The sequence below is a fragment of the Mastigoproctus giganteus genome, chromosome 12 (genome assembly GCF_048544385.1).
Source record: "Mastigoproctus giganteus isolate SK-2022 chromosome 12, ASM4854438v1, whole genome shotgun sequence".
In the NCBI taxonomy this organism is placed as follows: Eukaryota; Metazoa; Arthropoda; class Arachnida; order Uropygi; family Thelyphonidae; genus Mastigoproctus; species Mastigoproctus giganteus.
The window spans coordinates 686,943-711,168 of record NC_143586.1 but is presented as its reverse complement, the minus strand read 5'-3'; the positions used below and the strand labels follow the sequence as shown (position 1 = coordinate 711,168).

General features: G+C 38.3%; 1 protein-coding gene across 4 annotated transcripts in view; it reads left to right on the top strand.

The window, feature by feature from the left end:
- LOC150076627 (uncharacterized) overlaps positions 1-24,226 on the top strand; it is a 404,400-nt gene that overhangs the window by 128,992 nt on the left and 251,182 nt on the right. For 3 of the 4 annotated variants that reach the window (XM_090386196.1, XM_090386195.1, XM_090386194.1), the window contains exons 6-7: positions 3,408-3,443; positions 14,248-14,391. In XM_090386196.1, the coding sequence (XP_090242322.1) occupies positions 3,408-3,443; positions 14,248-14,391 (180 nt within the window). The remainder of the gene's footprint in view (positions 1-3,407; positions 3,444-14,247; positions 14,392-24,226) is intronic. The other variant, XM_090386197.1, reaches the window with a different exon arrangement.

The window sequence follows — 24,226 nt, the reverse complement described above, 5'->3', positions numbered from 1 at the left end:
CGTAACGTGATCTGATTGTACAGTGAACCAATTGTAAAGGCGGGGTACATTGTATTTTTAACTATTTACGTGAAACTTTGGATAATTGGGGTAGCCACTTAATTGGGCCAAAATGCACTAGTCCCGATATATCTCAAATAACCGAAATGGACTGTATATGTATAGAACCTTATAGGAATCAAAATTTAAATAAAACTAAAAATATGACAAATAAAAATACTCTAAAAATTATTCAAAAACTTGCCAAAGGAGATGAAATTACTGCATGGTTTTATTGGGAGTCTGTGTTGGAGGTAGCATTCATCTCTTCAGTAATTGACTGCACCTTGTAATTAAACTGAAAACTTGTCCTAGTTCTTTTGCTGTAATTTGATGAACAATATGTCATTCAGGATGTTTCTTCCTTACCTTCCAAAGTTGTCCCTGTCCTCTCCAATTCAAGTAAGCCTTCATTTGATAGAACTTGACTATGAAAATTTATCATATCTCTTTCCTCAGCTTCATTGAAGCCCACATCTTGTTGAAATGTTAACTTGTTAGTTAACGTTGGCTTCCCCCCCCCCTCAGATATTTTGTATTTTGCATTAAATGTATAGATTGCACCTTGATCCATAGATTGGATCAAGGCTGTTATATTTTTTGGGAGAAATTAAACTCTGGTGTTATCAGATGATGCCTTCTCTAAGTATCTTTGAATTCTCTTTGTAGTGTACTAACATGGACTTAAAAAAACTTAAAAAACCTTTTAGCATTTTCTCCTAAAATAATGGTTAAACTATCTTCCCCCACCCACGGTGGACTTCTTTTTTTTTTTTTTTGGTGGGGAAATAAAAGTTGTTCTGGGCATTCTTTTCCAAAAAAGAGAAATCTCGTCTGCACTAAAGACTTGAAATAACAGATATCCTCCTTTTTCTGTAATAGCTTGCAATGTTTTGTGATATCCTTCTGCTGCCTCAAAAAAATCAGTACTATTAATTTCAAGTTTTGTAGATTAGCTCTTTTTTTAAAATGCTTAAACCATCCAGAGCTTGCTTTGAAACTTTCAGTAGACATAAATTCACTTTTTAAATCTCCAAAAAGACTCCTTGCTTTTTCTTGAATTACTGTTATGCTTAACAGTACATATTGTTATGTTTGGTCTTCAATCCAAATTATCAACACAGCCCTAATTTTTTCCATCGTCAAAGTATGCAAATATTGCAAACACAGTTGATGATGTAATTGCACCCTGACTGCACTTTTATTTTGTCTTTATTTATCATTATAGCATGCACAGTAGATTCAGCTGCTACCCTTCCCTCATTGAAATAGCCAAAATTATTCACACCACACCCCTTTTTGAGGTGCTTAAGCACTACATATTTCACTTATAAATTAAACAAGGAGTTGAAGATGGTCTTATTATGGATATAATGATGTATAAATGCCTTTAAAATACGAACCATGAATAATTTCTAAAAAAATTCAAATAAATGTTAAGTGAAGTAAGTAACATAATATATAATTTTTTCTACTTATTAATATTTTCAGCTATTTTTAGCACAATAAGTCTTGCACAAATTACAAGGAATGCACTCAGAAATACACAACACAACACTATCTATATATATGTGTGTAAACATTGACAGAGTGCAACCTTGACCTTAATCTTGATATTAACTAAGTCAGTCAGAAAATTTAGAAAGTTCTCTTGTTGCAACAGTAGTTGCACTTCTGTAAATTAATCTTAAAGTTGAGATCAAATAATTACAACCTTTGATCTGATCTGGAGCAAAGGTTGCATATGAAAGAAAATGGAGATGCGTGAAACGTTGAGATTTTCGAAATAAGTTCCTTGGCAGCAAACTGCTAAATGGGGAATGTTTATTTTCTGTAATTACCTCTATTGTAATTGCAGTGAATAAATATAAAATATAGCCTTATTGATTATCATCTGTTCAGCATGAATATAAATACGGTCAAACTTGGTTATAATGAGCACGGAAATAACGAGATAATGGCGGTAATGAACAAAAAACATAACGATTTTAGTTTACACATATTCCCATACGATCATTCACTGTCATAATGAGCATACTACACGGATATACTGTACAAATTTTGGTAACTATGCAAACATTCTTAATTGCTTGGGTAGTTGAAAAAACCCAATTCTTGGAATAGACAAAATTAAAAGGGTGACTTAGCTTTTATGACCACTTGCATCAGATTAGTGGCTGGTTTATGACCTTGTCCTTTTGGAGACAGGGCTATACAATAGTGCATTGGTGTTTTTTTTTTTTTTTTTTTTATGAGAACCCCAAACACGAAAGGTATCAATCCTATGGTACTTAGTACTGTGCATGGATTGAAGAAGTATGGGGGAGAGGGGGATGCCGGAAACTTTGCTCTAGAGACTAAACACGGGTTTCACCACTTCAAGCCTCCAATAAGCAAAGTGGTGGTATTTCACCGGTTGATGAAAGTCATCTACCACCTGCTTGTCACATTACCCTATTTACAGATTGCTGTATATTTACTGAACCATAAATTTATTTCGGAACTTCTAAGAACTTTGTAGGCAGATCACTTTACTGTCATTTTAAAATAAAATCAGTTATAAATGAACCCTTCCTTCAGAAACATGTCTACCGACAAAAGAAAGTCTCTCTCGATTCGCAAAAAAATTGAAATTATTTGTGAGTTAAAAAGGTGGGAAAAATGTTGAAGTGTGTAAAAAATTTTCTTTGTCTTCTTTAACAGTATCGACATTGTGGAAGAATAAATATGTTCACATATTGGCATTAGGAAAGAACATAACTGGGGAAAAAAATTTAGAAAGTTCTAGGTTACAAATGTTAATGAAGCATTGCTTCAATGGTTCACTACGCAAAGAAGTGCTGGATTTTCAATAGACTGTCTGATCTTGAAGGCTCAAACGGAAAAATTTGCTAAACAATTTGTATGCGATGATTTTGTATGTAACAACAGTTCACTGGATTGATTTAAAAACTCGATACAAGCATATTAATACAAATAATATGTAGGTATATACTGATATTATTTTTCTCTCTCTAATCTTTCTTTTGTTTTTTGAATCTATCTTTTTATCAAGGTATTGAGAATTAAAAAAAAATAGGAGGTAGTTTTAACTCAAAACTGATATAGTGAGTAATGGTTATAACGAGGAATTTTGTTGGTCCCTTGATGCTCATTATAACCAAGTTCGACTGTATATGTATCTGTACATATAATTTCCGTATAGTTCTTTAACTATACTAGTTTATTTTTTATATTAAATTAAGAAATATTAAAATAAATAAAAATTACAGTATGTAATATAATTTTTCTTTTGACAAAGTATTATTATTATTATTATTAATATTCCATGATTATGTTTAAATTTAATTTCTCTAATTTTTTAATAGCTTACCAAAGTGCCACGATTGGCCTGATAGCCTGAGGTGAGCAAATTTTATGTATCTTTAGTTTTTAGATATACACCTCTTCCTAAAAGTTTGGAATCACGTTTAATAATTTTTTAATTTTCAAAGTTTTTATTAAAATATTTTTAAAAATATTCTACATATAGGATGATCATCCTATGTGTAGAAACTGTGACACCATTTTAACAGTCCATATTTTTATAATGATTGTCGCTTAAGTTTTTCTCATCTGTCTGAACTTTATACACTCACAGATTTTATCGGACAACACATGTCAGCTATATTTAAGTTTTTACAACTTATTAATTTAAGTAACTTTATCTAGAATGTTTTATTGTTTTATGCTGTATACTCTTTCATATATAAACAATTATATTATTATACATTTACATTTTATACCTTTTTGACTTGGCGCATTATAGCCTTAGATGCTAATGCACCATAAAATCCTTAAACAACCAACCATGGTGGGTGTACATCGAACACTGGCCCCCAGAAGGGTTAAGAATTTGCAAGCATTAGTATAAGATACAGTGTACTTTGATTCTATTATTTGAGAAAAGGTACAGCTTTAACAAAGTGCACTCATCTGAAGTCACTTAAAAGTAATGTCCATAGCTGTACTGGCCTTATTATTGCCCAAAAGATTTGTCTCCATACACCAGATATTGAAATCGTTAATGTGTTGAGCTGTTTAGAGTTTCATTATTGGACAATGCATGCATTATGTGCTTGGCTTGTTTGTAGACTTGAGAGGTGCATTCAATGCACTGTGTTGAGTAGCATTCTTGTCAGGGCTACAGCTGCCCTCTGCCTCAGAAATGTCTTTAACATCCTCTGGGATTATTTCTCAGATCAGAGAGTGGTGGTGGTGTGGTCTAACTTTATGGAGGAGACCTTTGTGGTGAAATGTGAATGCCCACAGGGATGGATACTCAGACCTACTATGTGGAATATTGTTTTAGATGAATTTCTTGACATGGGGGACACTCATGCTGTTGTCTATACTCATTGTCTTGTGTTTAAAAGGTAAAAGATAAAGCTAGTAGGGTACTGCAAGACCGTAGCATTAGTAGAGGCACATGATGTAAGAAAGCAAGCTTATACAGCATCAGCCAAAAAAAAAAAAAAAATCCCCCTTCCTATTTCACTGATCCATTTGTTTCAAATGTTTGTCTAATTCTGCCTTAAATTTATTTAATCTCTCAACTTCCACAACAACAAATGGAAGTGTGTTTTGACAATCAACTACCCGCTGGCTAAAGGTAGACTTCCGCACATCTATTCTACAACTTCTTTCCTCAGTGTTTTTGATACGGTGGTGAAGTCAGGTTTCAGATGAAAAAACTGTGGCTATGCTATTGAAAGGAAAGTTAATTTGACAAGGTTATGTTTGTTATAGGGATGTCACTTTGAGGTATATGAGAACCACCAAGTAATTGGGTTTATTCTTAGAAGAAAGGTTATTTTTTTATTGAATATTATAAATATTTAAAACAAAAAAATTAAACAACTGTATGCCAAGCCTCAGAGTTGAAAGAGTTAAATGAGAAATTAAAGATTGAGCATTGAATCTCCTGTATAAATGTGTCTCTGTACCCATTCTGACATACACCTCCTGAGCTTAGGTTTACTTAAGCTACAAACTATATTGTAAAGAAGTATTTGCTTTCAGGCATAACCCGTACTTGCCACACAGTGTCTACATGCACAGAACATCAGATAAGCTGCTAGCACATTTGATAGTAATCCAAGCTGACTTGGTAATTGTTTATGGAGCGGTATTCCCATAGAGATTTAAGGTTTTTGGTCTTAAACTTAAAATTTAAACTTTAAACTTACTAACGATTTGTTTGTTATTTTAATTAATTAATAATCAACCTCAAGTTTCAGTTCAAGGCTAAATTAAGGGTACTAAATTTTGTGCTTATCAGCTTTGCCTCAATGGTTGCAATTCAGTTAGGTTTAGTAACACGAAAATCACCTCTCCTCATGTGAACTGTTGTTGGAGAATGATTGCTAGACAGAGATGTGTAAATTTGCCTTCAGCCAGGAGGTAGTTGATTGTTGGAACAAACTTCCATCTGGTGTTGTAGAAGCAGGAAGTTTGCATAAATTCAAGAGAGAACCATGCAGACTTAGCTATTAGAGGGGATGGGTGGGTGTATGGGAATTTTTTTTTGGCTGATGTTGTATAATAATAATTATAATTATTATGTGTATAATAATTATTATTATTACTTTGTTATTGTTGCAATACCTTTTCCCTTTTTTATGGGATTCTCTCCCCCCCTGTGATGGCTAGTGTTGCTTTCTTTCCCAGGCTGGTAGTTCCTTCTCTGTATTTTTTGTTTCCTCTTGGCCTCTCGTTTTTCTTCTGTTTATCCTGGTGGCTGCTGCAGTGGCACAGTAAATGGCTGTGTGGATGGCATCTAGTGTTACTACGTTGTTGTTGAGGTAATTTGTTTTTATTTACTGATCGAAGTGGTCTGTGACTTGCCACAGGATTCTGTTGGGTCTCTGCTTCGGTATGGTGTGGTTCTTTTGGGCTCTGAGCCCTTGAATTCTGCTAGAGCCATCTTCCACTCTTCTATTCTTGATATCGTGACCTTCTCTGTTTCCACTTCTGCTACTTCATGTTTTTTTTTTTTTTTTTATGAAAACCCCAAACACGAAAGGCATCAAAACCTATAGTACTTAGTACAATGCATGGGTTAAAGGAGAAGTATGGGGGAGGGGGATGCCGGAAATTTTTGCTCTAGAGACTAAACATGGGTTTCACCACTTCAAGCCTCCAATAAGCAAAGTGGTGGTATTTCACCGGTTGATGAACGTCATCTACCACCTACGATGTTGTAGTCATGTTGTAGTTCTTTTATTTGGTGTTCCTCCTCCAGATCTGGTTCAGCTGTGTCCTTATTTTTTTTTTCTTTATAGTTGGTTGTTCAAGTCCTCCATTTTTCCAAGATTACAGGAACTATCAGGCTCTTCATGACAACAGTCCATTTCTGGTCTGCTGTTTGCTGTTCAATGACCTGAACAGTTGGGAACCATTCCAACTATTTTGTGTGTAGTTTCATCCTGTACATTGTCATGTCTGTCTCTATCTTCTCTACTTTGTACTATGCTCGTGTGGTGAGTGTATTCATTTAGCGCTCCACTTCATTTGTTAGATTCTTCCTTTCTGGCCAATCACTAATATAATTAATAATAATTATAATTATAGAAATAATAATACACTAGCCAACACGATTTTTACCTCCAAGAATGTAAATGCTGTTTTTAACCAATTTATATGCGTAGATTTTGAAAATCACCATGGTTTCACATCAGATCACAGTTATTAAATATAGAGGGAGTTACGTTTTATCAAAATATGCCAATTTGTATAATCTAGGCAGGAATGTATGACATATTGATTTATTTTAACAGATATAAGCTAATTCTCTTAATTTTAGCAATTCATTCTGGCCTTGGTTTTCATGTGATAAACATAGTCAGACTTCTACCTATGGTTCTTAGGTTCAAATTCCGATGCAACAATTTGCATTTTTGCATTAAGCACACAGCGTTTTTGTTGAGGATTTTTGTAGGCTGTATCAAGGTTTTCCCAGTATTAACTAATTGTGACCTGTTCTCAGAGTTACTCGTAGATGGATAAAAATTAAGTTCAAAAGCAGTTTTGCTTCATATTGGCAACGAATTTCTATCAGTTCCTGTGTTTTATTCAGGTTGTACTTAAAGAAAGTCATAAAAACATGTCTAAGGTTTTATATGCTATAAAATACCAGGATTATGGTTGGAACCTATCCATGATCTTAAGGTTATTGGTATTAGCATTAGTAGAGGCATATGATGCAAGAAAGCAAGCTTATGCAGCATCAGTCAGGAAAAAAAAAAAAAAAACTTCCACTTCACCCCTCCGTTCATTCGAAATACCTGTCCGCTGAGCCTTAAATTTATTTAGGCTATCAACTTCCACAATAAGGGATGGAAGTCTGTTCCACCAACCAACTACCTGCTGGCTAAAGGCAAATTTCCAGACATCTATCCTACATCTGACTTTCCTCAATTTGAATTTATGCCCTCTCAGGTGATTATTGTGAGCAAGAGGCAGAATCCCATCAGCATTGAGCATGCTCAAACCATTCAAGGCCTTATACCTCTATCAGATCACCTCGCCAGTGCCTAGTCTCCAGACACTGTAATTTGCAAAACTTAAGCCTTGCTTCATAAGATCAACCTTTTGTTCCATTCACTAACCTTGTTGCCCTTCTCTGGTACTCGTTCCAGCAGCTCTACATCCTTCTTGAAATGAGGCCTCCAGACCTGTACACAGTACTCAAGGTGTGGCCTGACCATTGCCTTATACAAGAGAAAAGGGCTCTGGGGTTGCTGTTTCCCCTATGTAGTACTTTACATTTGTCAATGTTAAACTTCATTTGCCACCTTTCAGCCCATCTGCTCAACCTTTCCAGATCCTGTTGCAGCAGCATAGTGTCAGTAGTGTCCTTAACAACTCTGCCAACTTTTGTATCATCTGCAAACTTGGACATTAAGCTTGATATACCATCATCAATATTATTTATAAATACTGAAAACAATAATGAACTCAACCCTGAGGGACTCCACTAATAACATTAGTCCACGATGAGCAGTGTCCATTGATTACCACTCTGTCTTCTCCCCCTCAGCCACCCCTTTATCCATAGCAGCAATTTGCCTCCAATGCTACACTGCTCCAATTTGTGCAGCAGTCTTCCATGTGCAACAGTATCAGAAGCCTTTCTAAGATCCAAGTATATAATATCAAAGTTATTCCCTGCATCCAGTTCTTTTGTGACTGCATCATAGTATCCAATTAAATTGGGCAGGCAAGACTTCCCCTTAACAAAACCATGCTGTGTCCAAACTATAACTGAAGTCTTGTCTAGATGATCCTGCAGTGCTTCTTTAACCAGTGCCTCCATTAATTTTCCTGGAACAGAAGTTAAACTCACAGGTCTATAATTACTTGTGTCAGCCTTTGATCCTCCTTTGTGAATTGGGGTCACATTTGCACATTTCCAATCTATGGATACCTACCCTGAGTCCAAGGAAGCGCTCATAATTATGACTAAGGGTTTGCTTACTTCCTTTGCTGCCTCCTTTAATATAACTGGATAGATCCCATCCACCCCAGTTGCCTTTCTTGTGTTTATCTTCAACAATTTCTCTTCCACTTCACTCTCAGTTATTACAAGATTATCTAGCTTACTGCCAGAGTTGAATACATCTCTGGAATTCCCCTCGCTGAATAACTCTCATGTGTGAATGTCGATGCAAAATATTCATTTAGTTTGTTAGCTTCCTGAGCAGGATCATCAACAGTTGACCCATCGATATCAAGTGGACCAATCTGATTTATCCCCTTCCTTCTAGAGTTTACGTAAGTAAAGAACTCTTTGCTGTTTTTCTTTGCATCCCTTGCCAAGGATTTCTCGTAATCTGCCTTCGCCTGCCTAACCTCCTTTGTAACTTGGTTACAGATCAATTTATATCTATCATAGGCTTCTGTGTCACGTGTTAATTTATATGTATCCCAAGCATTTTTCTTCTGTGCCATATGTCTCATTAGTTCATCTGACATCCATTTAGGGCTAAACCTTGAACAATATTTCTTAGTTGGTATGTAAAGCCTTGTGGCTTCCAATATAAGTTCTTTGAATGCTTCCCATTTTGAATTTGCTGTTGTTAACATCATCAGTTGGTCCCACTGTATAGAATTTAAATACTGTCTCAGACCATCATAGTCGCCTTTATGAAAGCAATAACCCTTCCCTTTACCCCTACTGGTAGTTACCTCTTTGAGTAAATCCCACTTCAGCACACTGTGATAACTACCACCCAGTGGTTCCTTTATCTGCAGTTTCTTAAATCATGAAGAATCACTAATAATCAAATCAAGAGTATTACTCCCTCTAGTTGCTTCCTGAACATGCTGATGTAGAAAACAATCATCCAATAAATCCACAAAAGCCTTGCTAGTGTGTGAGTGACCAATCAACAAATTCCAGTCAATATCTAGGAAATTAAAATCCCCCATTATAAGACACTGATTTACTGGCCCACTCTATTTCCCTGTACAGTTTCTTATTATACTCATCAGAGTCATTAGGTCTATAGCACACTCCTACTCTAAATTTTGATCTCCCAGTGCTTATGTCACACCAAACTGACTCGACACTGCACTGTCCAGCGATGTACTGGCTTCACTTCCTTGGATTTAGTGTTCCTTAACTAATAGCATAACCTCTCCTCCCTTCCTATCCTGTCTATCCTTTTTGTAGACGTTGTACTCCCCAAATTCCAGTTCTGCATTCCTTATATCTGTGTGACACCACGTCTCTGATATCCCAACAATATCCGCCTTTGATGCTTTGAGCAATACCTGAAATTCATCAAATTTATTTACCAAACTCCTAGCATTGGTGTACAAGCAAGTATACATGCACCTGTTCTTTTTCTTAGCTACCCTAACACAACCCATGTGTTTACTTGTACTGCAGTGACTCCCAGCAGTCTCTAAAATATCCTGCATCTTGTTTTCCAGGCTTCTGCTCATTCCAATAGAACCAGTGCAAGAATCACTTTCACACTGACAGTGGCTACTGTTAATCTATTAGGCCTTGTTTGCAGGAGGGGGTTTCACAAAAAAATTTTTTTTTTTTTTTTTTGTGTTTGTGGGACAGCTGTGCGACAGAAGAACATTATGTTGTGCAACATTGGGTTGAAATCCAGTTAAAGGAGGTTGAATTGGCAACTTGGCAATCATTTAAGGCAGTAGTACATGGTTTTTTTTGGTAATAGGAAAGAAGAAAATTATGAAATGTTGGTGTCTAATTTACTTGAGTGCTGCAAAAACACGGGCTGTCGAATGTCATTGCAAATTCATTTTCTTTATTCCCATCTCGGATTTTTCCCTGAAAATCTGGGAGATGAGTGATGAACAAGGGAAGCAGTTTCATCAAGATATTTCCATGATGGAAAAGCAGTACCAAGGTTGCTGGGCTGGGATCCTGCAATGATGGGGGATTACTGCTGGTTCCTTGTGAGGGAGAGTAAGCAGGAATACAAGAGAAAATTCCTTAATAGCAAACATTTTTAAGGACAATTGCAGGTATGCTGATTACTGAAATATAACTATTTCACTATGATTTATGATATTTTTTTCTGAAGTTGAATGAGTTATAGAGAATGTATAATATTTTTTTTATACTTGTATTGCAGACTTGAATTATATGTATATATCCCTTTATTTTAACATTAAACAACATTGCTACATCTTTTGATGTTGAAGTGATAAAGACTTTTTAATGGTGATTTTTGGAATTAGCACGTTATCATATATTTTCGTTGTGGTGGTATGAAAAAAATATTTTTTGTTGGCTAGTGTAATTATTATTACAGTCATGTGATACAAGAAAGTAAGCATATATAGTATCAGCCAAAGAAAAATGCCCTCCCACATCACCTGTCCATCTCCAATAATTTGTCTAGTTCTTCCTTGAATTTTTTCAAATTGCCCATTTCCACAATGAACAGAATGGAAGGTTGTTCCAGCAATCACTGGCTGTAGGCAAACCTCTGCACATCTATTCTATCCTGTATCTATCCTTCCACAATTTGAATTTATGCACCTTCATGTGTGTAGTCTGATCAAGAGGAAAAATGCCATCAACATTGAGTTTTGTCAATTCATTCAACGCCCTAAACATCTCAGTGAGATCACCTGACTAGTCTCCAGATGCTGTAATCTGTTGAACTGATACCTGCATTGGTAAGACTACACTTTTGTACCTTTTGCCAGCTAATTGCCCTTTTATGCATCCTATCCTAAAACGAGGCCTTGAGACCTGGATGCAGTAGTCAGAGTGCAGCCTAGCCATTGCCATCTTTTCCAGGAATTGAAAATTAACTATTTACATCATTCCATCTAAATGTTCTTGTTTATATTCTGGTATGACCATGAATGATGTCATGGTCGTGCAGGAGTATAAAAAAAAAAGAACCGGCAAATCACGAATTTAATCATTAATCTTATTTAGTCAGAGCAAGAGTGCTAACACTCACTACATACTACTCACCTATGTCAGACTAATCGATTGCTTCCTTATCTCTTCTAGCAATGATCCTGTATATCATACGCAAAAAACCCTATGAGCTGTCCTGGCATCTTGCCTGCATTGTTCAGAGAACTTATATCTTGTACAATAACCCTAGTTCTTTTTTGTTTTTTAAACAACTGAGTATAGTAATCCCAGATCAACGTACCACAGTTGTGCATTAACCTGGCATTACTACTACCCATATGCAGTACCTTGCATTTGTCATTGATGAACTTAACTGCCATTTCTCAGCCCATCTTAATTATTTTAGATCTTGTTGCAATACAGTAATACCATCATTACTGTCATTAAAACCCTGCCAACTTTGTATCATCTGCAATCTTAGAATTAAGCTTTATATATCTTTATCAATATTGTTAATGGCCTCAGCACTGAACCAATGTTATTATTGGGGAACTCCAATAATAACATTAGTCTATAAGTAGTAGTGTCCATTGATAACGACTCTGTCTAATCCACTTAACCATCCCTTTGTCCAGAGTAGTAACTTTCCCTTAATGCCACACTGCTCCACTTTGTAAAGCCATCTTTTATGTTCAGTGGTGTGAAAATTGCTGCATGTCCCAAATAATTATTGCAATAAGCACTTTCACCCCTTCTTGCAGCTCTAGATAATTTGTTATTTTGTGTATCCCTCCGAGCTATCAGTTTTCCGACCCACCTAATACTGACTCCGTAGCATCAGTAAATAACTTCCTTTCTTGCATCATTTGCCACTACTAATACTCTTGTCACAAGACTTGTACAAGAGTCACACTTGACAGAGTAATAGCAGAGAGATTATATACCAGCTGATCTGGATATCTCCTAGAGAGTTACGTTAAGTTAAGTAGGGTGATCTGTGTAGTGACTGCCTTCAGAAAAGTTTGAAACAGTACTCTCGAAATGTAAGGAATATTGAATTTGCCACGACGTTTATTATAAGCTCAAAATTCATGACACATCTTACGTGACATGAGACCAAAGTTGGCAGAATAGCTGGATTATTTTATTTTATAAAAACAAATGGGATTATGTTTCCTTATTAATAAAAGAACAAGAAAATTATGATTTGCTCTTTGTTTTGTATGTCAAAAAGAATACAGCATCATTAACAGTAGTCATGGTTCCTGGTCAGAATAATCTAGTTTTTTTTTTTTTTTTGCTGCTACATGATGATTGAACTTAATGATCCCCTGGAAGACCACTTTTGCCCCCACCTATTCAGCAAATCCTGGGACCACTCGCAGATTTCACCTCAACACAGATGCCTATCTGTGTTGAGGTGGAATGACTCCAACTGATTTATCTTAAATTTTTACTAATTTATATAAATACACTGATGAGCCAAAACGTATGACCACCTACCTAATATAACGTTGGTCCTCCACCTGCAGCCAAAACAGCTTGTAACTGGCAAGGCATGGATGCCACAAGATTTTTAAATGTGTCTTGTGGTATCTGGTACCAACATGTAACCAGCAGATACTTTAACTCCTGTAAGTACCATGGTTGAGACACCACAGATTGGAGTTGCTGTTCCAACACAAACTACATGTGCTCGATGGGATTGATGTCTGGGGAATTTGGAGGCCAGGGCAATACCTGGAAGTCTTCCTCATGTTCTGCGAACCAGTCTCGAACAATTCGGGTGATGTGGCATGGCTCATTATCCTGCCGAAAGACGGCACCACCAGAGGGAAAGACTGTTGCCACGAAAGGGTGTACCTGGTCAGCAATGATGTTTAGGTAGGTGGTAGACGTCAAGAGTGCGCGCGGCACATGGATGACTGGACCTAGGGTACCCCAATAGAACATCGCCCAAAGCATGACACCGCCGCCACCAGCTTGTTTTTGTCTCATGGTTCATCCAGGCATCATCACTTCCCCAGGTAAACAGCGCACACTTACCCGGCCGTCCACGCAGTGCAACAGGAAACATGATTCATCGGATCAGACGACCTTCTTCCAATCACTCAAGGTCCATTTTGATGTTCGCATGCCCATTGTAGGTGCCGTTGCCGGTGAACCATGGTTAGCATGGGCACTAGGAGCAACTTGTGGCTATGCAGCCCCAATTTCAGCAGGGTTCGATGTACTGTGTGTGTGTGTGTGTGTGTGTGTGTGTGTGTGTGTGTGTGTGTGTGTGTGTGTGTGTGTGTGTGTGTGTGTTGCGGCACATTACTCCCGTCACCAGCATTCCAATTACTGACAAGTTGCACCACAGTCCCCCCTTCTGTTGCCATGTACCATCCGGGAAGAGCCTTCACTCACCTCGAGCATCAATGAGCCATGGTCATCTAACACCTTGCCGGCAGTTTGTGGATTTTCCCTCCTCCAACCACTTTCGGTAGGTACTAATCACGGCTGACTGTAAGCATCCTACCAGCCATGCCATTTCGGATATTCTCTGGCCGAGTCATCTGGCCATTACAGCTTGCCCTTTGTCAAACTTGCTTAAGTCTGTTGCCTTTCCCATCTGAAGAACGAGAGTAACACTGATTAATGAGGCTCAGTATCAGGTGTTTTTCATACAGTGTCCTGACCTGCACATGCACCATAGTTTGCCTGCAGTTGCTTCGATTTGCATAACTCGCTGATCATAATGTTTTGGCTCATTGGGGTGCGTGGGTGTGTGTGTGTGTGTGTATTTAATTGAGTATTTTTTCATTTAGGAATTATGTAAATAGATGTTTTGCCAAATGCAAGACTGATTTAGACAAGGATCATGTTGAAATCATTTTGAAGGAAAAGATAACGAAGGCATACAATGATGGATTTGTTTGGAATTTTAATTGGGATAATGAACCATTGCCAAGGTAAATACTGTTTATTAATTCAAAATTAATAGTGTGTATAGCCATAATTTTTGGTCTTTGGTAATAGTTATATAAAAGTATAAATGAAGAGAATAAAATAGAAATTAATTCATTGGATTGTAAACAGTTTGAGTGTCTTTGTTTATTCTCAACTTTGATAATTAACGAATCTGTCTTTCATTATGCATATTTATCTCTTTGATTAGTTGTATGACTGATGCATTGCATGTGATCAAGCAACTGGTACAAGTTTCTGAATGGAATGTATTATTTTCTGTACTTTAATTTATGTGCACTCCTGATGTGTACACTGATTTATCTCAAAGATCATGGTATTATTTAATATAGTACAGTAAATCCTCTATATTCGTAATTGATCCATTCCTGAGGGACGGACGAATATAGAATCAAATTTTTTCCATAAGAATTAACTAAAATTGGAATAATCAGTTCCCAGCCCCGAATCTGATACATAAATTAATAAAAATTTAACCAGAGCTTTACCTTTACTGAAGAGCAATGATGGCAGAAGCTGAAGAGGAAGAAAGGAATCATGTATTGTTTAAAAGGGGAGTCACCTTCCATTAAAACATCAGGTACTGTAACTCCAATTCTGGTGATCGATGTCTTTTTTTTTTTTTTTTTTTTTTTGTCCCTTTCCCGACGATTCACTAGCACTTGATTTAGCAAAGAACTTGTCTAATGTTTGGGTGCCACTTCTCAACCATACTCTGCGTTTTGGCCCAATTTTTTGGACAGCATTTCCTTAATTAGCATTAGCATTAGTAGAGGCATTTGATGCAAGAAAGCAAGCTTATGCAGCATCAGCCAAAAAAAAAAAAAAAAAACCCACTTCCACTTCACCCCTCTGTTCGTTCAAAATACCTGTCCAGCTGAGCCTTAAACTTATTTAGGCTATCAGCCTCCACCACAAGGGATGGAAGTCTGTTCCACCAACCAAACACCCGCTGGCTAAAGGCAAATTTCCACACGTCTATCCTACATCTGTCTTTCCTCAATTTGAATTTATGCTCTCTCAGGTGATTTTTCTGAGCTAGAGTAAAAATCCCATCAGCATTGAGCATGCTTAAACCATTCAAGGCTTTATACACCTCTATCAGATCACCTCGCTGTGCCTAGTCTCCAGACACTGTAATTTGCAAAACTTAAGCCTTTCTTCGTAAGAGCACCCCTTTGTTCCATTCACTAATCTTGTTGCCCTTCTCTGTACTCGTTCCAGCAGCTCTACATCCTTCCTGAAATGAGGCCTCCAGACCTGTATACAGTACTCTAGGTGTGGCCTGACCATTGCCTTATACAATGGAATAATCACCTCCTTATCCCTGCTGGAAAAATTCCTGTATATCATTGACAATACTCCATGAGCTACTCTTGCAGCCCGTCTGCACTGCTCAGAGAACTTCATATCTGCCTGAACAACCACCCCCCAAGTCCGTTTCATTCTCTACCACTGTCAGTGTAGTACCACAGAGTTGATACGTTGCTCTGGGGTTGCTGTTTCCCATGTTTGGTACTTTACACATGTCAATGTTAAACTTCATTTGCCACCTCTCAGCCCATCTGCTCAACCTTTCCAGATCCTGTTGCAGCAGCATAGTGTCAGTAGTGTCCTTGACAACCCTGCCAACCTTTGTATCGTCTGCAAACTTGGACATTAAGCTTGATATACCATCATCAATATCATTTATAAATACAGAAAACGATAATGGACCCAACACTGAGCCCTGAGGTACTCCACTAATAACATTAGTCCATGATGAGCAGTGTCCATTGATTACCACCCTCTGTCTTCTCCCCCTCAACCACCCCTTTATCCATAGCAGCAATTTGCCTCCAGTGTCACACTGCTCCAATTTGTGTAGCAGTCTTCCATGTGCAACAGTATCAAAAGCCTTTCTAAGATCCAAGTATATTATATCAAAGTTATCCCTGCATCCAGTTCTTTTGTGACTGCATCATAGTATCCAATCAAGTTGGTCAGGCAAGACTTCCCCTTAACAAAACCATGCTGTGTCTGAGCTATAACCAAAGTCTTGTCTAAATGATCCTGCAGTGCTTCTTTAACCAGTGCCTCCATTAATTTTCCTGGAACAGAAGTTAAGCTCACAGGTCTATAATTACTTGTGTCAGCCTTTGATCCTCCTTTGTGAATTGGGGTCACATTTGCACATTTCCAGTCTATGGGTACCTCCCCTGAGTCCAAGGAAGCTCTCATAATTATGGCTAAGGGTTTGCTTACCTCCTTTGCTTCTTCCTTTAATATAACTGGATAGATCCCATCCACCCCGGGTGCCTTTCTTGTGTTTATCTTTAACAGTTTCTCCTCCACTTTACTCCCAGTTATTTCAAGATTCTGTAGCTTACTGCTAGGGTTGAATACACCTCTGGCATTCCCCTTGCTGAATAACTCCTCATGTGTGAATGTCGATGCAAAATATTCATTTAGATTGTTAGCTACCTGAGCAGGATCATCAACAGTTGACCCATCAATATCAAGTGGACCAATCTGATTCATCCCCTTCCTTCTAGAGTTTACGTAAGTAAAGAACTCTTTGCTGTTTTTCTTTGCATCCCGTGCCAAGGATTTCTCGTAATCTGCCTTCGCCTGCCTAACCTCCTTTGTAACTTGGTTGCATATCAACTTGTATCTATCATAGGCTTCTGTGTCATGTGTTAATTTGTAAGTATCCCATGCATTTTTCTTCTCTGCCATATGCCTCATTAGTTCATCTGACATCCTTTGTGGCCTAAACCTTGAACAATATTTCTTAGTTGTTATGTAAAGCCTAGTAGCTTCCAAGATAAGTTCTTTGAATGCTTCCCATTTTGAATTTGCTGTTGGTAACATCATCAGTTGGTCCCACTGTATAGAATTTAAATACTGTCTCAGTCCATCGTAGTCGCATTTACGGAAGCAATAACCCTTCCCTTTACCCCTAATGGTAGTTACCTCTTTGAGTAAATCTCACTTCAGCACACTGTGATCACTGCCACCTAGTGGTTCATTTATCTGCAGATTCTTAATGCATGAAGAATCACTGCTGATAATCAAATCAAGAGTATTACTCCCTCTAGTTGCCTCCCGAACATTCTGATGTAGAAAACAATCATCCAATAAATCCACAAAAGCCCTGCTAGTGTGTGAGTAACCAGCCCCCAAATTCCAGTCAATATCTGGGAAATTAAAATCTCCCATTATAAGACTCTCTGATTTACTGGCCCACTCTATTTCCCTGTACAGTTCCTTATTATACTCATCAGAGTCATTAGCCCTATAGCACACTCCTACTCTCAATTTTGATCTCCCAATGCTTATGTCACACCAAACTGACTCAACACTGCACTGTCCAGCGATGTCGACTGGCTTCACTTCCTTGGTTTTTATGTGTTTCTTAACTAATAGCATAACCCCTCCCCCCTTCCTATCCTGTCTATCCTTTCTGTAGATGTTGTACTCCCCAAATTGCAGTTCTGCATCCCTTATATCAGTGTGACACCACATCTCTGATATCCCAACAATATCTGCCTTCGATGTTTTGAGCAATACCTCAAATTCATCAAATTTATTTACTAAACTCCTAGCATTGGTGTACACGCAAGTATACCTGCACCTGTTTCTATTCTTAGCTACCCTAACACAACCCATGTGTTTACTTGTACTGCAATGGCTCCTTGCAGTCTCTGAAATACCATGCATCTTGTTTTTCAGGCTTCTGCTCATTCTAATAGAAGCAGTGCAAGAATCTCTTTCACCTCTGACAGTGGCTACTGTCAATCTATTGGTCTTTGTCTCCCCCCAAAGCTAGCAGTTTTCCGACCCACCTAACGTCAGCAGTTGGGATGCTGCCTTTACTTGACCCTTCCTCCTCTGATGAAATTTCCTCCACTGCTTCAGCTTTCTGTTCTTTATGAAGGTCCAACAGTTCTGTGGTGAGTTCCCTTCTGTGGTCTTTCACCAATTCCTCTACATCCTTACTATCAACCTCCAATCCCATGGTACTGCCCAGAGAGACAGTTTCATCAATAACAGGCTCTGACTCAAAACTTTGTCTCTTTCTGACACACACTCTGGTCACAATTTCCTCCAGGCCGAGTTTATTGTCCTGGAAGATGCTCCCCCCCCCCATGTCTTATCAATTATCCTCAAATAATTGAAGATATTGAAGTGATTTTTCCAAAATTCTCTCAATGTAAGTTCTGTCTCCGACGTCACTTCAAAACACCTTTGAAACAGGGCTTTTGTATAAAGTTTTTTTTAAAACAGGCATTGATCTGCTGATCCATGGGTTGGATTAGAGGAGTTGTTTGGTGGTAGGTATGTAATGCGAATAAAGCTGTATTCCTCTGTCAAATAGTCTTCCAAGCCAGGGGGGGATGAACAGGAGCATTGTCCAAAACCAAGAGGGCCTTTACAGGTAAATTATAACTTTCTAGATAAGCTTTTACACTTGGGGCAAACACTTTGTGAATCCACTCCAAGAAAAACCGTCTTGTTACCCAAGCCTTACTGTTAGCCCTCCACATCACATTTAGTTTACTTTTTATGATATTGTTCTTCTTAAAAACTCTTGGATTTTCTGAATGATAAGGGGCACCTCCGTAGCCAGGCGGGAAGGAGCAGCAGTGCGTAGCACACGTTTCTTGATTAGACCGGGGTTCGAGGCCGGCACCACCAAATACGGAGGATGCGGAACGGTGAGGGAATGACCACCGCTTATTCTCGGAGCAATATGGCCTTAGATGCTAATACTCCTAAAAACCAGATAACAAACAAACAATTAGTCTGAATGATAAACGAGCAATTGTTTAATTTTGCAGTCCCCACTAGCATTACCACACAGCAAGAGTGTTAATCTGTCTTTCATTGGTTTGTGTCCAGGCAATGCTTTTTCCTCTTTTGTGATGTAGGTTCTTTTAGGCATTTTTTTCCAGAATAGGTCTGTCTCATCAGAATTAAAAACTTGTTGAGGAAAAATTCCCTGTGTCTACATAGTTTTTGAAATCTTCAACAAACTTTTTAGCATCTTCTGCATTCGAGCTTGAAGCCTCTCTATGCTTAACTACACTATGAATGCCTGTTCGCCTTTTAACTTTTCCGAACTAGCCCCTACTTGCCATGAAATCACCACTGGTTCCTGGGTTCTTTTGCTGCAGGTCATCATATAATTGCCTTGCTTTTTCACCGATGATAGATTCTGAAATACTGTCACCAGCCATTTGCTTTTCAGTAATCCGTACTATGAAAAGATTTTCCATGTCTTCGTACATTTGTGATCTTTTAGCAGCAAGAATTTTTACATCTTTTGCTACATCAGCCGCTTTAATTACTTCTTTATTTTTAATTATGCTGCTTATCGTAGTTCTCGGCATGTTAAATTCTAACGCTAAGTTGGAAACACGTGTTCCACTTTCAAACCTAGCAATGATTTTTTTTTTTCAACTCAATTGTGGTTCTCACAGCTTTCCTTTTTTGGTTGTTTTTCTTCGCTACACTTTTTTGGGGCCATGATCACTTCTTTTTACAAAGATAACTGCAAAAAATTGCAAAATTAAAAAAAAAATTCAAAGAGAACATAACAGGTGATGTGCACTGAACAATATACAATGGGATAATTGCACAAGGCAGACTGCTGGCCTATTGCACTGGGCTGGCTGACTGCATGGGCGATTGCACGAGGCTAGAATGACCATGTGGTGGGTGACTTTTCATGACGAATATTGGATTTTTGGATGAATATTGGAGCATTTTTTTGCCAAAAAAATGTGACGAATATAGGGGCTGATGAATATAGAGTTTCCACTGTATTAGTATTGCGAGTGGAAAATGATGCAAGAAAGCAAGCTTGTACAGCATTAGCCAAAAAAAAAAAAAAAAAAAAAAAATTCCATTTTACCTATCCATTCCCTCTAACAGTTTGTCTAGCTATCCATTTCCACAACAACAACAGACGGAAGTTTGTTCCTTCAATCAACCACTCACTGTCTCAAGACAATCTTCCACACTGCAACTTCTGTTCTGCAGCCATCCTTCAGTTTCAATTTATGGCCCATTAAGCTTGCTTGATCCATTCTAAACCTTAAACACTTCAATCAGATCACCTCACCAGTGCCTCACCTACTTCAGATGCCGCAATTTGCAGAACTGAAGCCTTTCTTGGTAAGAGTGCCCCTTTTTTGCTCTCTCATTGTTGCTCTCTCTGTACCTGTTCCCACAGCTCTCCATCCTTCCTAAAATGAGGCTTCCAGACCTGTATACAATACTCAAGAAGTGTCCTGACCATTACCTTATAAAAGTGTGAAGTGTTAGTTGTCTGATGGCACCAGAGGTTCTCCCATCTCTGCATTGTATTCTTTGTAAGTGACACAGAACTCTGTGGAGGCCAGAGATTTAAAGAGTGGGGAGTGGCTTACCTTATACAGGTATGTTTGTGTCAGACGGCACCTGGGATTTCTCCCATTTCTCCCACTGTTTACCTTATACAATGGGATAATCACCTCCTTACCCCTGCTTGCAAAATTCCTGTATATTATTGACAAAACCATATGATCTATCCTGGCAACCAGTTGGCACTGCTCAGAGAACATTATCCCTGGGTCTTTTTCATTTTCCACTACCCTGAGTGTAGTACCACCCAATTGGTGCGTTATTTTGCAATAATTTGCATTTGTCAATGTTAAACTTCAATTGCTATTTCTGAGCCCATATGCTTAATTTTTCTAGATCCTGTTACAGTAGCATATCATCATTACTGTCATTAACCACCCTGCCACATTTGTATCATCTGCAAATGTGGGTATTAAGCCTGATTTGCTGTCATAATTATCATTAATAAATATAGAAAACAGCAATGGGCCCGCTGCTGTACCCTGGGGCATTCAACTAAAATCATTAGTCCACAAAGACCAGTGTCCATAGATAATCACACTCTGCCTTTCCACTCATTAATTCTTATCTATAGCAGTATAGATAAGGTTCTTAATGCTACACTACTCCAATTTGTACAGCAATGCTTTTTGTGCAACACTTAAAAAAGCTTTTCTGAAATCTAAGTATATAATATCAGAATTAATTTTTGCATTCAGTTCCTTTGTAACTGCATCGTCAATATCCAATCAAACAAGGTTTGGTCAGACTTTCGAATAAGTAACACTTCACCTAAGGAGAAGACTATTGTCACTTATTCTGAGTGGATACCACCACCCAGACGGCACCGTTTCAGGGCTGTAGTGCAATGTCATGGCAACTCGTCATGAAGGTATTCACAATATGAGATATGACTTAAACAATGCCGCTTTTGCAAATAATTTGATAATTTAGAATTAGCTGTGTACTAACATGATACATTTGCACTAATTTGTACATAGTCTAATTTTCTCGCAGCCTGAGGCATAAACCCTAATGCATTATAGTCTTAATTCATCTTATACACCATCAGGCATCTCTCATATTGTGGAGTTATACTTCATAACTGTTTTGCCATCACTTGGGTACCTACCCACTCACTGAAGAAGGGCCAAATAGCCCTGAAATGGTGCCATCTGGGTGGTGGTATCCACTGAGAATAAGTAACAATAGTCTTCTCCTTAGGTGAAGTGTTACTTATTCGAAGTAGTGGAATGTAATGGCAACTCGTCGTGAAGGTATTCACAATATGAGATATGACTTAAATGATGCCGCTTTTGCAAATAATTTGCTAATTTAGAATTAATTAGGTTAGGTGAAACAAGGCGCCAGTTCAAGGACCGTCTGGGGAACATATGAATGCTATAAAGACCACGGATTACTGGAAGTCTGCTGTGGCAGAACATTTTTGGGAGAAGCATCATCAGATCTCCCCAGACGAAGCTGTCATCGTCGACCATGCTCATAGATTTTGGCACCGCAAGTGGCTTGAGAGCTTACAAATTTGTTCATCCGAGAACAATAAATACCATTAACAGAGATGGGAGTTCGTATGCATCCCCTCCTTGAGGCTGTAGCACTCGGACGGGATGACTGATTCCGCCTGGTACGCTCCTGAGCCATTTCCGGTTCTAGTACGCATGAGGGGGAATACCACCCATGTGCCTGTGGAGCCACGTGAGCTGTGAACCTGCTATTATTTAAGGATGTGATGCAACTAAAAATGTACTGTGAGAAAGAAGGTGGATGCCTCTGAAAGCTTCGGTATCCAGTATTTTAAGTGTTTTAATGTATTTTAACATATTTTAATGTTTTATATCGCTTTTATTTGTATTATCTATTTTATTGTAAATAGTTTTAATTGTAAATATCTATACATTTATTTTGCAGTATTAAAGGTAAATTATTATTTCAATACAACACGGTTGGTGTATCAATGTCATTAGCATTAGCATTAGTAGAGGCATATGATGCAAGAAAGCAAGCTTATTCAGCATCAGCCAAAAAAAAAAAAAAAAACCCTCTCCCATTTCACCCCTCCGTTCGTTCGAAATACCTGTCCAGTTGAGCTTTAAATTTGTTTAAGCTATCAACTTCAACAACAAGTGATGGAAGTCGGTTCCACCAACCAACCACCCGCTGGCCAAAGGCAAATTTCCGCACATCTATCCGACATCCGTCCTTCCTCAATTTGAATTTATGCCCTCTGAGGTGATTATTCTGAGAAAGATGAAGAATCCCATTGGCATTGAGCATGCTCAAACCATTCAAAACCTTATACACCTCTATCAGGTCACCTCGCCGGTGCCTAGCCTCCAGACTCTGTAATTTGCAAAACTTAAGCCTTTCTTCGTAAGAGCAAAACTTTGTTCCATTTACTAATCTTGTTGCCCTTCTCTGTACCCGTTCCAGCAGCTCTACATCCTTCTTGAAATGAGGCCTCCAGACCTGTATACAGTACTCAAGATGTGGCCTAACCATTGCCTTATACAAGGGAATAATCACCTCCTTATCCCTGCTAGAAAAATTCCTGTATATCATTGACAAGACACCATGAGCTACTCTTGCAGCTCGTCTGCACTGCTCAGAGAACTTCATATCTGCCTGCACAATTACCCCCAGGTCCTTTTCATTCTCCACCACTGTCAGTGTAGTACCGCAGAGTTGATACATTGCTCTGGGGTTACTGTTACCCATATGTAGTACTTTACATTTGTCAATGTTAAACTTCATTTGCCACCTCTCAGCCCATCTGTTCAACCTTTCCAGATCCTGTTGCAGCAGCATAGCGTCAGTAGTGTCCTTAACGACCCTGCCAACCTTTGTATCATCTGCAAACTTAGACATTAAACTTGATATCCCATCATCAATATCATTCATAAACACCGAAAACAACAATGGACCCAACACTGAACCTTGAGGAACTCCACTAATAACATTAGTCCACGTTGAGCAGTGTCCATTGATTAGCACTCTGTCTTCTGCCACTCAAACATCCCCTTATCCATAGCAGCAATTTGCCTCCAATGCTACACTGCTCCAATTTGTGCAGCAGTCTTCCATGTGCAACAGTATCAAAAGCCTTTCTAAGATCCAAATATATAATATCAAAGTTATTCCCTGCATCCAGTTCTTTTGTGACTACATCATAGTATCCAATCAAATTGGTCAGGCAAGACCTGCCCTTAACAAAACCATGCTGCATCTGAGCTATAACTGAATTCTTGTCTAGATGATCCTGCAGTGCTTCTTTAACCAGTGCCTCCATTAATTTACCTGGAACAGAAGTTAAACTAACAGGTCTATAATTACTTCTGTCAGCCTTTGATCCTCCTTTGTGAATTGGGGTTACATTTGCACATCTCCAGTCTATGGGTACCTCCCCTGAGTCCAAAGAAGCTCTCATAATTA